Here is a 15,385-nt window from a genome sequence, read left to right as displayed (position 1 = left end):
GGGATTGAAGATTATATTGACCGCTGGGAATCCCAGAAAGTTCAACGTAATGTACGCCGTGACAAAAGGGAGTTTGCTATTGCGTTGGTCAGGGAAGCAGAAGCTACCACAGACCGCATCATGATAGAACTTAATGACTTAATCAATTATTAGTCGAGCAGTTAGCTAATTAACAAATTAGTTGACTACTACACAACACTGACAACGATTCCCCGCTACTTTCCCAGACAGTGGAAGAAAGGATGATAGTCAAGTTTCCAAAAATGCTCACTCGACTTGAATGTAAAAATTGGATGGGTGTGGGTAAAACTTGGTGCGCAAAGTAAACTTAGATCTTCGCTTCATCTGGTCTCCATCAATTTCGATGGCGTGAGCAGGGAGTGTATCTGGAGTGCTCTACGCAGGAGGGGCATTCCAGAGATACTAATAGCTACTATCACAGCGACATATGATGGCGCAAAATGTCATGTGCTGCACCAAGGTAGCTTCAGAGGAATTTCAGACCCGAAGCGAAGGCCACCAGGGCTGCAGCTTTTCACCGATATTATTTCTTCTTGTTATCGGTGACGTTTTTCATGCTACCTTGCCCGAAGGGCGTGGAGAAGTTCAATGGACATCTTTCCTCAAACACCTTGACTATGCTGATGAAAACTATTTCTTCTTTCATCGTGTCATGGATTTCGGTTAAATGGCACGGGATTTGGAATGAGACACGAGTAGAATTCGACTGAAGATAAACGCCAACAACACCAAGGTTCCCAGACTGAAGGTTCATCGCACTCTTTCTATCTGCATTAATGGGCAGAGAATCGAAGGCGTCGATAAACTTGCATATCTCCGTCCGTCTCTACCGAGGGTGGTACCGAACTGGATGGATCTCTGTCTTGTTATATGGATGTAGAATATGGAAAGTGGTCCTCACTTCTTTTTCTTCAGCCTTTGTCCTGTTCACAAGCGGGGTCGGCCCGATGGAAAGTAATCCTCACTGTTACTCACAAACCCAAGCCTTCTTAAACGAATGCTAAGAAATGCCTCAATGAGCCTAAAACCCTACCGCTGATTATAAGGAATGTCCAGCCTTTCTTAGCGTGAAGAGGAAGCAACCAACGATTGAAAAGCGCGCTTTCCATTGTATTCTCATGAAGGACTGTAACGAATCGGCTAGCCGACAGAATTTCGTAGTTCATCGAGATTAACATTTAAAAGTTGAAATTGTATCTAACGGTGCGCAGTAGTGGCACACAACTTACCTGAGCAACTACCGCAGTGAATCAGGGTATCATCCCAACTCCCATCGACCGGAATTCCAGACAAATCATTATGTGCAGACAAGGTCCCCACCCACCAACAACGATCAAAGTCGAAAGAAAACGCAAACAGCACCGATATTCATCAAAGTTAACTGAAAAGCACGAAAGTTTTGACAAGCAAGAATATATATTTTGCCAGAATAAATTACTAAAATTACTAGCAGAGTGCGTGTATGCAAAAATACATACAAAAAAATTTGGAAACGGTAGTAACTTATGTAACTACATAAAATTTTACAAACTAAATACAGCTGTTAGAAGATTGCCTGCAACTTCTATTGGAATCCTCTCCGTCACTCATCTTTCTCAGTCCATCTTTATTTGTTACTCCTGTTGCCTTTACTTGTCGGTAATTTCATCCCATAAATGCTCGATGGGATTAAGGCTTGGGGACTAAAGAGATGTGTTCAGCTGCCGGGGTGCATTATACGGCAGCCACACCTTTGTTTTTGTAGCAGTATGCTTCGGGTCGTTATCCTGCTGGAAGACGAAAGAAGTACCAAGACCTAATTTATTGGTATTTTGCCGCAAATCATTTTTGAGAATGTCAATGTAGACATGCTGGTCCATAATTCCATATATAACATGCAAGGCGCCAACTCCCTTTCCACTCAAGCCCCAGACCACAATACCTCCTCCCATCATGTTTGAATGTGGATCTCAACTTTTTTGATATCATCGTTTCTTTCGCTTTTCGTCACACTTTTTGTCGACTATCTGATCCAAATAGGTTAAACCGGCTTTCATCTGAGAAAATAACATATTTCCAGAACGATTGTGGCTTTTGCACAAGTCGTTTTGCAAATTCCAAACGGCACTTACGATCTAATTTGCTAATATATGGCTTCTTCTCCTAGGAATCCGACCGAAAAAAAGCACTTTCCTGTAACTTGTTCCACTTGGTTTGGGAGCTAACGTAATTTTTTAGAATTTCTCGTTTGAGAAATTTATTTACTTTGGGTGGATGCCCACCGCTTGTAAGATTTTGGAAGCTGTACCTGAATTTTTAATGATAATCCTTAAGTAATCCAATTAAGTAATTATGATTACTTATTATTTTTATTGAAATATTTAAGCGAACTCAATGCGAATTTTATACAGCAAACTCAACGCGAATTCTATACAGTAAACTCAACTCAAATTCTATTTTTTTAATTCAAAAAGGACTTCCATATTCTTTAGCAATTTTCAACTTAATTATTAAATTCAGTGACAGGTCTGAAAAAACATAGTTACTGCGATCTTCCACTCCCTTGGTGTGCCACGCAAAGTGGATAGATCCGCGCCATCTATTCGCTCGCAACATTCGAAATAAATTTCGAATGCTGCGAATCCTGCCGCGCCACATCACTCCGCCCCCAGATGAAACCTAGGGGTTTCAGCGACTGATCCCCGAACTTCGTTCGCCGTTAATCCGCAAAGCGGACACGACGTTGCTTCGGGGCGCACGCGGGTTTCAGCCTGGACAAAGAGACCGCCCTTTTGTGACCACCGATCTCGAGCTGGAAGAAATGTTCTCCCCGCTCGAGAACGCGGTACGGGCCCTCATATGGAGGCTGCAGCGGCTTCCGGACGGCATCCGTTCTGATCAGCACATGTGTGCATGTGTCCAGTTCCTTGGGCGAACAAGCAGGTATGGACGAGTGTCGAGTGGGTGGTGGCGCCTTGATGCGCCGGAGATTGTCCCTCAGCAGACGCACCAACCCCGACTCCGTGAGACCCGATCTCTTGTCGAAGACCGGATCGCTTGGGAGTCTTGGGTTCTCCCCGTAAACCAGCTCCGCGGGGCTGGCAGCAAATTCCTCTCGGCGGGTTGTACGAAGGCCGAGTAGGACGAGAGGCAAGACTTGCGTCCAGGACGGGTCGTCGCGTGCCATAATGGCGGCTTTCAGCGTCCGGTGCCAACGTTCCAACATCCCATTGGATTGTGGGTGGTATGCCGTAGTCCGCTGGCGTTTAAAACCAAGGAGTTTGCCTAACTCGGAGAAAAGGGTGGACTCAAATTGCATTCCCTGGTCAGTGATGACCACTGCAGGGACGCCAAAGCGAGGTATCCACACCAACAGCATCAACAACTAGGATCCCGAATTCCCAGAACCTGCAAAATTGAAAAACTCAAGCACATCATCATCCCCATCAACAAATCGCAGTCTGCGCAAGCACAATCGCCCAGCAGGCAGCCGCAACAACCGATTGGAGATAAGTAAGAGTTCCGCAGCCGCCATCGCTGCCGCAGCCACTTTCGCCGCTGCACTCAACTCCACCATCGCCGCAGAGGTCGAAGCCGCCGCCGTAGCCGCTACCGTCGCAGCCGACACCAATATCACCGCTGCAACCATCGCTATCGCAGCAGGAGCCGAAGGCTCCGCCACCATCGCCGCCTCCTCAGCAGTGAATAATTGTCCACCATCGCCGACATTGGTGAAGTTCTATTAACGACAAAAATTCGTCCGAGCAACACGGCAGAAATAGAACTTCCAAGGACTGAGAAATCCTTCCAAAACATCAGTAGACCGTACGGCAAGCGATTTTCACGCGTTCGCATCTACAGTTGAGTGTGGAGTGCCGTGGTAAACATCACGTCGGGGTCACCAATTAAGTAATCCAATTAAGTAATTATGATTACTTATTATTTTTATTGAAATATTTAAGCGAACTCAATGCGAATTTTATACAGCAAACTCAACGCGAATTCTATACAGTAAACTCAACTCAAATTCTATTTTTTTAATTCAAAAAGGACTTCCATATTCTTTAGCAATTTTCAACTTAATTATTAAATTCAGTGACAGGTCTGAAAAAACATAGTTACTGCGATCTTCCACTCCCTTGGTGTGCCACGCAAAGTGGATAGATCCGCGCCATCTATTCGCTCGCAACATTCGAAATAAATTTCGAATGCTGCGAATCCTGCCGCGCCACAATCCTCCCAATTTCCCTGACAGATTTATCTTGATTTCCCGTGGAAACAATTAATTCTCGGATCGGCTTTGGTAGTTCCATCGTGAATGTAAGCTAATCGCAGACTAAAACAATTTCTATTCATAAGACTTAGTTTCTGACCTTTGCCCTTAAAGCCCATGATGAATATAATTGGTTATAATCGTTTAAATGTTTTGTTAGCTTTGTATGTGTGCCTGTATATTTCCAGCCTTTTTTGCACTAGATGAAATATTTTCCGACAATATCAACATAATAATGCCCAGTGTAACTGCTTCTCTTGTCAAATCTGGTGTCGAATGAACCAGTTTGTCATTTGGGTAAAATACGACACAAGACAACACTCCTTCCAAAATTATCAATTCCTTGAAAATACGTCCTATGGCTTTAGCCGATGTAACAACCACAAACAAATGCAATCGATGTAATGCCTCAATATTGTCGGTTACCATTTCTATGATAAGAAGTACCCTAATGGCAAACTCACAGGGGTAGCTCGAAAATTAATCTCAAGTAGCATTGAATGCGCATTTTAAGCAACTGCTCCAAGAATTAAATTCCGTCAACAGCAACTTGTTTCGAAAAAACACCGTAGCCAATCTACTGTCCGCCTAGGTTCAATATGAGGATAAGGATTTTTCAACAGTATCAAACCAAAATTCACATCAACGCGAACAACGCCTATACACACCAGGCTTACTTCTCTCACCACAATGGAATTATTGGAAATTATATTACCCCTCCAACAGTTTCGAAAGTTAATTATTAACTATTATAAACAAAATAACACAACGTATTTATTGAAATTTTAATTTCAAATATAAATCAGGTCGATAAAATATCCATCGCCAAAACGTCGCCACCTCAGACAAAGTTAACCTATTTTCTAAAAACAAATGCTAATCGTACAATGGCATAATTTACTAAATAAAATCAGAGACTAAATGTGCTACGCAGAATTCTCTAATCTTTCTTCTAGTTCAATTAACTTATTTTGCACAGTATATAGATTTTCCATTTCTTTGTATGTCAATATTATTGCAGCAATCATATGCACTCCAAAAGCTAAGGCCAACCTCCCTGAAATTGGCATAGTCAACTTTTTCCACAGTTTCAAAACAGCTATCGGTTCCTCAGTAATAGAAGGAAGTCTGTAAGTGTAGTGGCGTGTCGCAAACATGAATGCGGCGAGAGGTGCTATCACTGTAGGATAACCAATACCAAGGACTCCTTGAATCGCACAAGATCGAGTTTCGATGCAAACAGGACAAATATTTGGATTCAATATGATGGCGTGTTGAACGAAACTTCTATGAAAGATAACTGTACTCAAAGCAGGTAGAACCACAATAGGTAGGTAGGTGGAAAAATGTCCATAACGACCTAGTTTCAGTTTCTTCCGGTAATAATGGTTAATAAAAACGCCCGTAGCTGCACTCAATCCCCCTAATATTCCAGGTGCGAAATTCAATGCCCATCTGCAAATAAAACAAAATGAAGAAGACTTCAATGTCATTTCCAACAATAATTCTATAAATTTACATCTTGAACCGCAAATTATTTTAATTAAATGTTCCACTGAATAAATTAGAAATCGTGAAACTTTTTAGTTTTTTGAAGGCAAATCAGGAAATTTTATAAAAGTCACAACTAACAAGAAAACTCAAAACGGCATATTTTTCATAAGAATTGTATTTGTGACATGCCGGATAATTTTTGGGATTGTTCAGCCATTTATTGTTCAATTTGTGTGATTCTTTTCTTGTTTTATTCTTTAGACCTGTCTTAAATAGAAGACATTTAAACAAGTGAATGGTCGCAAACATCTGAAATTTTGAACGCGTTTATCCCGAAAACATGTTTTTCAAACTTTTGCTCATTTTTCTCAGGAACTGCTGAATCGATTTTGACATTTTTTTTATTTAAACAATCGCAGCGCTTGTCATGGTCCGAACTAGAATTTCCCAGATCGCTTTTTCCGATCTTTAAGTTAGAAAAAAATTAGCGCAATTTTGAAATTTTTGTTTTAAAGCTGCCCAAATTCTATTTTTTAATCGATTCCATTAGTTCTAGTGCGGGCCACATCTACATGTGTTCTAAATAAAACTGCATTGACACTTTCTTATTTGGGAAAATTCGTCTGGAACGTCGGCGGGATTCACTAAGGCAGGACATTGCTAGACTGATTCAGATCAGCACTGGCAGTGCCAGCCGACGGGTGAGAAATAAAGTGCAGAGGGTTTACCGGAACTATGCCATCCCCTGTGAGACACCCGTAGTTGAAATTCTGGACACACTAAAACAGAAACTTTCTGTCATATGCAGTCGGTTAAGACGGTATGGCGAAAGTTATTCCAAACGTGTCCAGAATGCAACATACGCGAGGAACCAGCGGAGCTTTTTCAGATCTCTCAACGAATCCCAGAGCGCCCAGACAATACAGTTCTCGGTGACGGAAGCGAAAAAGTATTGGGGTGGACTTTGGGGGTTACCCGCCCAACTCATTATCGACTCGGTAGTTGTAGGACAAGCAACTAGAGGCCAAAGAAACCTCTTCAGTTGCTATATCGATTATGCCAAGGCTTTTGATAGCGTTCCGCATACCTGGCTAATCGACATCCTACATCTGTATCGCATTCATCCAAAACTAATAAAGTTTTTGGCGACAGTCATGGAAGGGTGGCATACCACCTTATCGGTGCGTACATCTGAGGGTGCTAATACCTCAGAGCCCATCCGTATACGGAGGGGGATTCGTTGAGTCCCCTTTGGTTTTGTATGGCACTGAACCCCCTTTCATGACTACTGAATGATGCTAGAGGGCATGGTTTTGCAATAAAATATGTGCTACGTGCTAAGTGCGAACTGACACACTTGATGTACCTAGATGACATCAAGCTGTATGCTGGTACTGACAACCATCTTAGAACTATGTCCAAATTTCGAATGCATCACCCAAAGTCTGCCGTGGAGCGGATGAATCTGCCTCGTGACATCGGAGGTAGGGGCGTGGTTGACGTGGCGGCACAACATCATCGCCAAGTCGACTCGCTACGCGCTTATTTTTACAGTAAAGAGCAGGCGAGCCTCTTGCATGCGGCTGTTTGTAAGGCAGACTGTGGACTGACTCCACTTAACTTGAAGGATCGATCTTTCAATCCTCTGAGTGGGGTGAAGTCGGACCAGGAGCGGATCGATGAATGGAAGTCGAAGGCAATGCACGGTAAACACGTGAATTGGCTTTGGCAGCCATTTGTCGATTTGCATCTGTCGAACAGATGGCTGTGTGCTGGGGAGCTCTTTGCTGAAACGGAGGGGTTCATGTGTGCCATTCAGGATGGCGTGGTCGCCACCCGAGCTTATAAAAAGCTCATCATGAAAGAACGGGTGGAGAACGACCAGTGCAGAATGTGTGGTTCGGCGTTAGAGACGTTGGACCATCTTATTTCTGGCTGTACTGTTATGGCACCGGTGCAATACATCACCAGGCATAATGCTGTATGTAAGGTTATCCATCAAAACCTTGCATATAAGCATGGGCTGATCACGGGAACATGTCCGGTTTACCGATATGAGCCGCAAGCAGTACTTGATAGTTCTGCTTACAGCATGTATTGGGACCGGCAAGTTCAGACTGATCGCCATACCGCACACAACAAGCCTGACGTGTTAGATGACAAGACGGGTCGCTCCGCGTATATTATTGATGTTGCTATCCCCCATAATAGCAACATTGAACGGAAATACGTGGAGAAGAAGGTGAACTATGAACCATTGGCTCGTGAAATCAGAGAAATTTGGCGTCTCGAGCGGGTGGTTGTAGTTCCCATAATATTGTCAGCTACAGGTATTGTACCTAAATCCCTCACGGCTTCCCTTGATGTCCTGGGACTTTCGCACAGTCTGGTTCAAACCATGCAGAAGTACACTATTCTGCATACGTACTCGATGTTGCGGGGAGTACTCGACGGATTCTCCCACTGACCTACCACCGGCCACCACCACCAGTGCCCCTTTAGTTTTTAAGTAAGTAGGATCTGGCATCTGCCGAGATTGTGATAACTCGGAAATAATCGTTGACGCAACAATCCATATTGGATCAGGGCCTTGAAGTGTGTTAGAGCACTTCGTTCAAGACCGTAGTGGTACACTACAGTACACTGTAGGAGGCAATGTGGTCAGCATTACGCTCGCCCGAGATTATTGCCCTGATATGACTCAGGTACTCATTCACAGCTGAGGCGACGGTATCCGACATCCAGTCACGATAACAAATCCCATTACCACCAGTGAGATTCGAACCGCCATCCAGACATCAAAAGGATCCTAAGAAAGAAAGACGAGCTAAATGTCAGATTCAGACAGATGCACTTTCTATTGGGGAGGAGTTCTCAGCTGACCATAGACAAAATCTGCTAATTTATAAGCAGATCCTAAGGCCCGTATGGACGTACGGCATCCAGATCTGGGGCTGTACCAAAGAATAAAACCTGAAGATAATTCAAACGTTCCAAAATAAAGTACTTAGAAGCATAGTAGACGCTCCCTGGTTCATTCGTAATGAGGATCTGCATAGGGACCTAAAAGTACAGTTGGTTAATGAAATCATCAAAGACCAAGCAAAGACATAACCACCGACTACGATCACATGAGAATAACGAAGTCCGAAAATTGACTGTTATGGCTGATATTAAGGTGACTTATTGGGTGCGACCGGTAAGTGTATAACCGATATTGTAATGGAAAGTGCAAGCTTTGTATTACAATAGTGTGTGTGATTTTAATGTGGTTGAGAATCAGGAGTCCCTTTTATATGATGGAATTTGGGGGAGGGACTTCTTGCAGGGGCGCGCCATCATTGATTGTATTTCAGGAATTTTAGCGGTATCCAGGAAGGTTTATCGACAGGTTAATAAGAAGAGCTGCAGTGGGCGGAAAAAAGCAGCAACAGCGTAGCGTCGGAGCTTGAAAACTGGGAAGATTCCACACGAAGGAAAGCAGAGCTAGGGAATATTGGGGTAGATCCTAGGAAGGAAAGGATCGTTGAGTTACCCGTAGAGTTTGAAGAGACCCGAATCTGTCTTCGTCAGAAAGTAGTGCCGGGTGTATTTATAAGTAATGCCGTAGTGAAACCTCGAAAAGGGACGGTTTTCGTTGAGCTCATCAACGTGAATGAAAAGGAAGTGAAGCTTAGGAACCTTAGGCCTGAATTCGGGTATTTGTCTGACTATAAACTCTGGCGGTCGGAGGAAGGACGGAGCCAACACTAAAGTGGTACCTATGTCATATCCATGGATCCTTGGATGAACTTGGGAACTCAAGATAATTCTCTACGCTCGATTTGGCGCACCACCAAGTGCTTATCGATCAGGAGGATAGATGTAAAACTCCATTCAGTTTCTTGTACCAGCACCTGCAGTTTAAGAGGGTACCTTTTGGTATTAAAACTACTCCTGCATTTCTCCAGTCTTTGATGAACCAGGTTTTGTCAAGCTTACAGGGTATAAAATGCTTTGTACATCTGGATGATGTAGTCGTGTTTGCCAAAAACCTGGATGAGCACAACCGAAAATTGAAGGGGATATTTCAACGATTCCGTGAAGCTAGGCTGAGGCTGCAGCCAGCGAAGTCTCAGTTTCTGCGAAAGGAGGTAACTTATTTGGGGCATGTTTGCTCAGAAGATGGAATTAAACCCGATCCGAAACTAACAGAGAAAGTGAGGGATTTCCCGCGGCCGAAAACCCCCAAGCAGATAAAATCATTTCTTGGGTTGGCCAATTACTAGAGAAGATTTGTACCCGGTTTTGCGAATATTGCGGCCCCTATTAATCGCTTGGTGAGGCAAAACGTTAAGTTCGTATGGGATGAAGGGTGCGAGAAGGCTTTTGAGAGACTGAAGAAAGAACTAGTCTCGCGGCCCGTCTTGGCGTATCCGCAATTTGATAAGGAATTTACATTGATGACATGCTAGTGGGGAAGCTCTGGGTGCGGTACTAGAACAGGAGAGACGGCCAGTGGGGTATGCGAGTCGTATGCTAAACCCAGCGGAGAGGAATTACTCAACTTCTGAGCGAGAAATTTTGGCACTGGAGAGGCCATTTAAAATGTTCACGGATCACAGGCCGTTGAAAGGAATGCTAAAGGTTAGAGGCACCACTAGCCGGATGCTTCGGCTTCAACAGAAATTGTCTGAGTATGATTACGAATTGCTATATAGGCCGGGCCGTAAGATAGGGAATACAGATGCTTTGAGTAGGTTGGTACAGCGAGAAGCCTCAGCAGAACCGGGGTCTGATTGCTTAGTGGTAACGCGATCAACAGGACAGGCGCAAGTAAAAGGTGAAAAGCCCACTGATAAGGAGGAGTTGGGACGGCCTGAGGTCCGAGAGAGGCAAGACGTGCAAGAAATAAGGAGTCCAGAGGAAGTACGGACTTTGGGGCCAGCAAAACTTTCGCTAGAGTCAGAGGGTTTTTCAGATGGAAGGGGATAAAAAAGACGTCCAGTGACATGTGGTCAAGTGTCTCAAATGCCAGAAGAACAAAAATCATAGTCAAACGAGGATGCCGTTGGTGATTACTTCGGTGTCGGACGGGCCATTCGATAAGATATATATCGATTTGGTGGGACCGTTGCCTGAGACCCCGAGGGATCACAAATACATTCTGTCGACTTGACAAGGTTTGTGGATTTCGCTGCACTGCCTGACCAGGAAGCTAATACCGTGGCCAAGGTGTTGTTTGAAATAATTAGTCGCTATTTTTTACCACGGTCCATTGTGACGGATCAAAGGGCAAATTTCACAGGTGAGGTTTTCAAGTCTTTATGTAAACTTTTGAATGTGAAGAAGTTGCAAACGATAGCATATCATCCGCAGTCTAATGATGTAGAAAGGCAACATTCGACCTTGGGGAACTATTTGAGATGTTTCGTGGATGATGCACCTGGAGATTGGGACGAATACCTCAGGACCGCGGCTCACGCCTACAATAACACGCCCTACTCTGGAACGCCCGATGAAAACTCTTTTCGGGTTTGTGTCAGATATACCGAATAGTCTCAAGAGAACCCCTGAGCCGATTTACAATGACCAACTGTACCATAAGCAGCTGCGTAGGAAACTGCAAGTTGCTTTCAAGCATGCGAAAGAAAATTTGATGAACACTAAGCGGGTATCTAAGAGGGGGTACGATAGGAAGATGAATTCTATTCAGGTACACATTGGTGATAGTGTCCTACTGAAAGATACGCGAAGATCTAGTAAACTGGATTCTATCTTCCGAGGCCCGTAGCAGTTGGGCTAGCCCTTGGGATGGAATAATTAAAATGAGCACGAGTAATCACTGGCTTTTTATCCTGAGGAAGGTAGTGGCAGTTACGCTCCTCTGCTCAGATGGGCAAGGAGAGGATAGCACTCTCAGCGGAATGGGAGTGTTGGTACTTGGAGAGCGGTGCGTTTTACGGGCAGACGAGTTCCGCTTGACGTCGCAAGATGTAGTAAAGAAAGAGGTCCTCATTCATACGGGTCAATGCTGTGACGTGGTTTAACCGTTGCCGGAAGAGATTCGTGAACTCGTGCGACTTAACGAAACAAGACCCTTGCACATACTGAGCGCCGAAGGATTAGGTGAGCGGTGGTGCAGCGAAGGTCGGGCGGTGGAGGAGCTAGCAAGACGAGTTAAGGAGGAGGAATTCGTTCGACAAACTCGGGGAAGACTGCATATGTACACATCAACAGGTACATTAAGCATTATGTTCGTTATTATCATTGCAGTGGCCTTGATGGCATTTGTCAGGCGGAGGAGGACAGCAGGACGAGATCAATCGATTAAGTCAGTAGGACGGCATCAGTCAAATGAAGAAAAAGGGTCTTCGGTCGACAACCAGCAACGGATATACTAAGAAAAGGAACACCCTTATCGAGCAGCAACCTGTCGAGGAGCCGCCCAGTAAACATTCCGATTCCACCACCTTTGCCATTGGACACACGCGCAGGCACCATACAACAAGAGGAGTTAGCATCATTACGAGCCAGGCTTTATCAGGGAAGAATAGTACCGAATGTCAGCAACATCCATCTCGACGAGAAATAGCTTCACCCAGCGATATTGAACACTGTCCACAGAAATCATCGGCATATCGATCATTGTTTAAATTAAGTGAATTATATTAATAGGAAAACTATCTATTTTATATATATTGTTTGGGGTAAAAGGCATTGTAACGAGTAATTAATGATAATATATAGTAATTGCAGTAAAATTAAGTTAGTAGTATCATTTAACAGGCCAACTGTGAGGTCGCTCTCAAAGATAGTTTCATCTAAGGTGGGAAAGATGAGGTGACTCATTGGGCGCGACCGGGAAGTGTGTAACCGATATTGTAATGGAAAGTGGAAGCTTTGTATTACGATATGCGGAACATACTTGTCGGTCAATATTGTGTTGTAGAATGCTGAGTGTTTGCATAACAGGACTGACCTCTTAAACATGTTTTGAGGTAATCGTGGGTCGGCAAATGAGAATAGGAAAGTAGATTAAGGTAGGTCTAGAATAAACACAAAGAAATGTTCCTTAACAAAATTCACAGGGAGACTGGAATTATAAATACAAATGTTACAAGAATGATGCATTTCCGTATTTTGGAAAGCTATCTGAAAATAAATGGGGTCAAACCCTAAGAATCCACAACTTGAAAAAGAAACTCGTTTAGTGATAAGGTTTCTAGGTCACTAATAAATCCTTAATATGGATAGTCTGTGGAAGATCCCCTCTGTGAAAACTAATTACAATTTGAGTTTTTTCTCAATTAACCGTTCTTATCAGAAAGTTTTTTTTTACAAAATTCTCCATTTAATTACAGCGCTCTCCAGGTCTCGTTTGACCGGTGACTAAATTCGTCCCGATTTATTTCAAACTTGTCCAAAGTATTTTGCAAAGCATATCATGTATGGGGCAAAATTTATTAAGAAAACTTAGCATTCTACAGATTCAAACTGTGGAATTAAATACGCAGCTGCATTTTCCTGCATATTTCTACTTACACGTCGGAAGGATTCTTCCACCCTCTTATTAATTTCCATTCATATTCCAGAGCTTCACTTTCGGAAAGCACAACAGCATCATCCGGAACCTCGGTTAATTTTTTTTTAAGTAAAGCCATATTTCGACATTTATCACCTTTTTTATAAAACGATAGACAATTTAGAATTAATCAATGCTCTTAGTTACAAGTTTTAACTATAAAATCCCCATGAAGGCGGTCTCAAACCAAACTAACCTCAAAAATGAACAGCTGGTCGTTTTCTGAATGTCAAGTAAGTTATTGTGTCAAAACTATTGCATAATAGGCATATGTCGGTAAGGCAGGCTAATGCAGGACAGGGTTACGCGACCTTACACAATGGCATCGGTAGTACGGGTCCTCATCATCTCAACTACGCCTAGATGTTTATAACTAAATTTTCTTCTCTATCTAATCGTAATTGAATGGGTCATAGGCTTGATCTGGATGGCGTCGAAAGGCTCATTAAAGAAAAATATGATTTCTCATCGATATTAAAATTAATTATTTGAGAAACACATATACTGCACACAGGATCTACCAGCATACGGTTGAATAACAAGATACTTTGGGTTTACCGAAACTACGCTGTCACCAATTGAACGCCCTTAGAGGAAACTTGAACATACTCAAACAGAAACTATTTATCGTATGCGGTCGGTTGCGACAATGTGGTAAAAGTCTCTCCAGACGTGTTCAGAAGGCAACGAACGCGAAGCTTTTTAGATCACTCAACGAATTCCACCATAGTTAACAGAAGCAAAAACGAGGGAGTTCTTAGAGTCCTCTTTAGTTTTACAAGGCTCCTCTTGAGTTTTAAAAGTCATAATCACAGTTACTCAATGATGCCAGAGAGCACAACTTCGCAATTAAATATAGCGTAGGTGCTCAGTGCGAGCTGACACATTCGATGCACCTAGATGATATCAAGTTGTATACTGGAATTGCTGACCGTTTTAGAAGTCTGTGACGTATAATAGATTATTCAGCCATGACATTTGGATGAAATTTGGTTTAGACAAGTGGTGAACCCAAGCAAAGGGTTTATGTTCGAATTGGTGATTAAAAGGATGCTCTGATATTTGAAATTCTGCAACGTTTGAACGTTCTTTGGAGAACAAAAAAAAATTAGAAATGTTGCACCATCTCATTTCTGATTTCACCGTAAGAGTACCAACACAATAGATGAACAAGCATAATTCTGTATATAAATTAATGTATTGCAACCTTCCATACAAGCATGGAGTGGCAACAGAGGCATGTCAGGTTTAACTATATAAAGCGCAAGCAGTACTCGATAGTTTTGCTTACAGGTTGTCTGAACTGAACTTTCGAAAGGTTAGCTGGGGATCCCATAATATTGTTAGCCACAGGTATTGCACCTGCATTCCTTATGACTTCCCTAGATGTCCTGGGAGTTTTACATAGTCTGGTTCCAATTATGCAACAGTACACTCCCGCGATGCCGTGGGTTTTCGATGGATCTTCCAATAACCTGAAAGAGTGCCCTCAAGCTGTAATTATAAATTCTTAGCACAAAGGTCATGCTACTCTCATCTTCACTTTTGGTTTTTAAAATCTATGATCTGACTGTGTGAATGTAAGGCTCTCTAGTGACCCCATCTTTAGGGGGAGGTGGTGCATGAAGTGAAGTGGCATATGCGACTGAACAGACTTTCCATCTTTAAATTTCAAATAGCCTTTCCAGGATAGTGGTCTCTTGATTGCATCTATGACTTTCTCTGCAAAGCTTGCATTATTACTATTGCATTCATTTGACAGGAATTGAGATGTCATCTCCCCCTGGGCGATATATACATAGAATGATGAGTTCTCATTTTCTCTCGGCACTTAAATATTGATTCAATCCTACTCTCACGTCTCTGTTGGTGATCATCAAGGAATCGCCCTCTCACCACTCCTCTTTGTTCTTGTTATGGACGTCACACGGGACATCCAGCGTCCAGCGCCGTATACACTGCTTTATGCAGATGATGTTTTCCTACCATCTAATAGTAAAAATGATCTCGAGCAACTTGTCCGAAAATGGAATGATCACCTCATGCAACACGGT

At 43.0% G+C, this 15,385-nt stretch overlaps 1 protein-coding gene across 2 annotated transcripts; it reads right to left on the bottom strand.

Annotated features, from left to right (window-relative positions):
* Positions 1-5,044: 5,044 nt before the first annotated feature.
* On the bottom strand, positions 5,045-13,597 carry LOC119657016. 2 transcript variants are annotated; one of them, XM_038063764.1, is made up of 3 exons: positions 13,528-13,597; positions 13,292-13,427; positions 5,045-5,728 (listed from the first exon to the last, which is right to left on the bottom strand). In XM_038063764.1, the coding sequence occupies exons 2-3, from the start codon at positions 13,408-13,410 to the stop codon at positions 5,200-5,202; spliced, it is 648 nt and encodes a 215-aa protein (XP_037919692.1). In that variant the 5' UTR covers positions 13,411-13,427; positions 13,528-13,597; the 3' UTR covers positions 5,045-5,199. The 2 variants fall into 2 exon arrangements, with proteins under 2 accessions (XP_037919692.1, XP_037919690.1); XM_038063762.1 differs by lacking the exon at positions 13,528-13,597 and having other exon boundaries at positions 5,115-5,728; positions 13,292-13,521.
* Between the last annotated feature and the right edge of the window lie 1,788 nt (positions 13,598-15,385).

Source organism: Hermetia illucens, chromosome 5, assembly GCF_905115235.1.
Source record: "Hermetia illucens chromosome 5, iHerIll2.2.curated.20191125, whole genome shotgun sequence".
Lineage (NCBI taxonomy): Eukaryota > Metazoa > Arthropoda > Insecta > Diptera > Stratiomyidae > Hermetia > Hermetia illucens.
Note: the sequence above shows the minus strand (reverse complement) of the source record. Positions and strands in the feature narration are given on the sequence as shown.

Coding starts and splice junctions, on each gene's coding strand:
- LOC119657016 (XM_038063764.1), bottom strand. CDS start 13,410: ATGGCTTTACTTAAAAAAAAATTAACCGAGGTTCCGGATGATGCTGTT. Junction 5,729..13,291: donor TGGAAGAATCCTTCCGACGT/GTAAGTAGAAAT, acceptor TTTTATTTGCAG/ATGGGCATTGAATTTCGCAC.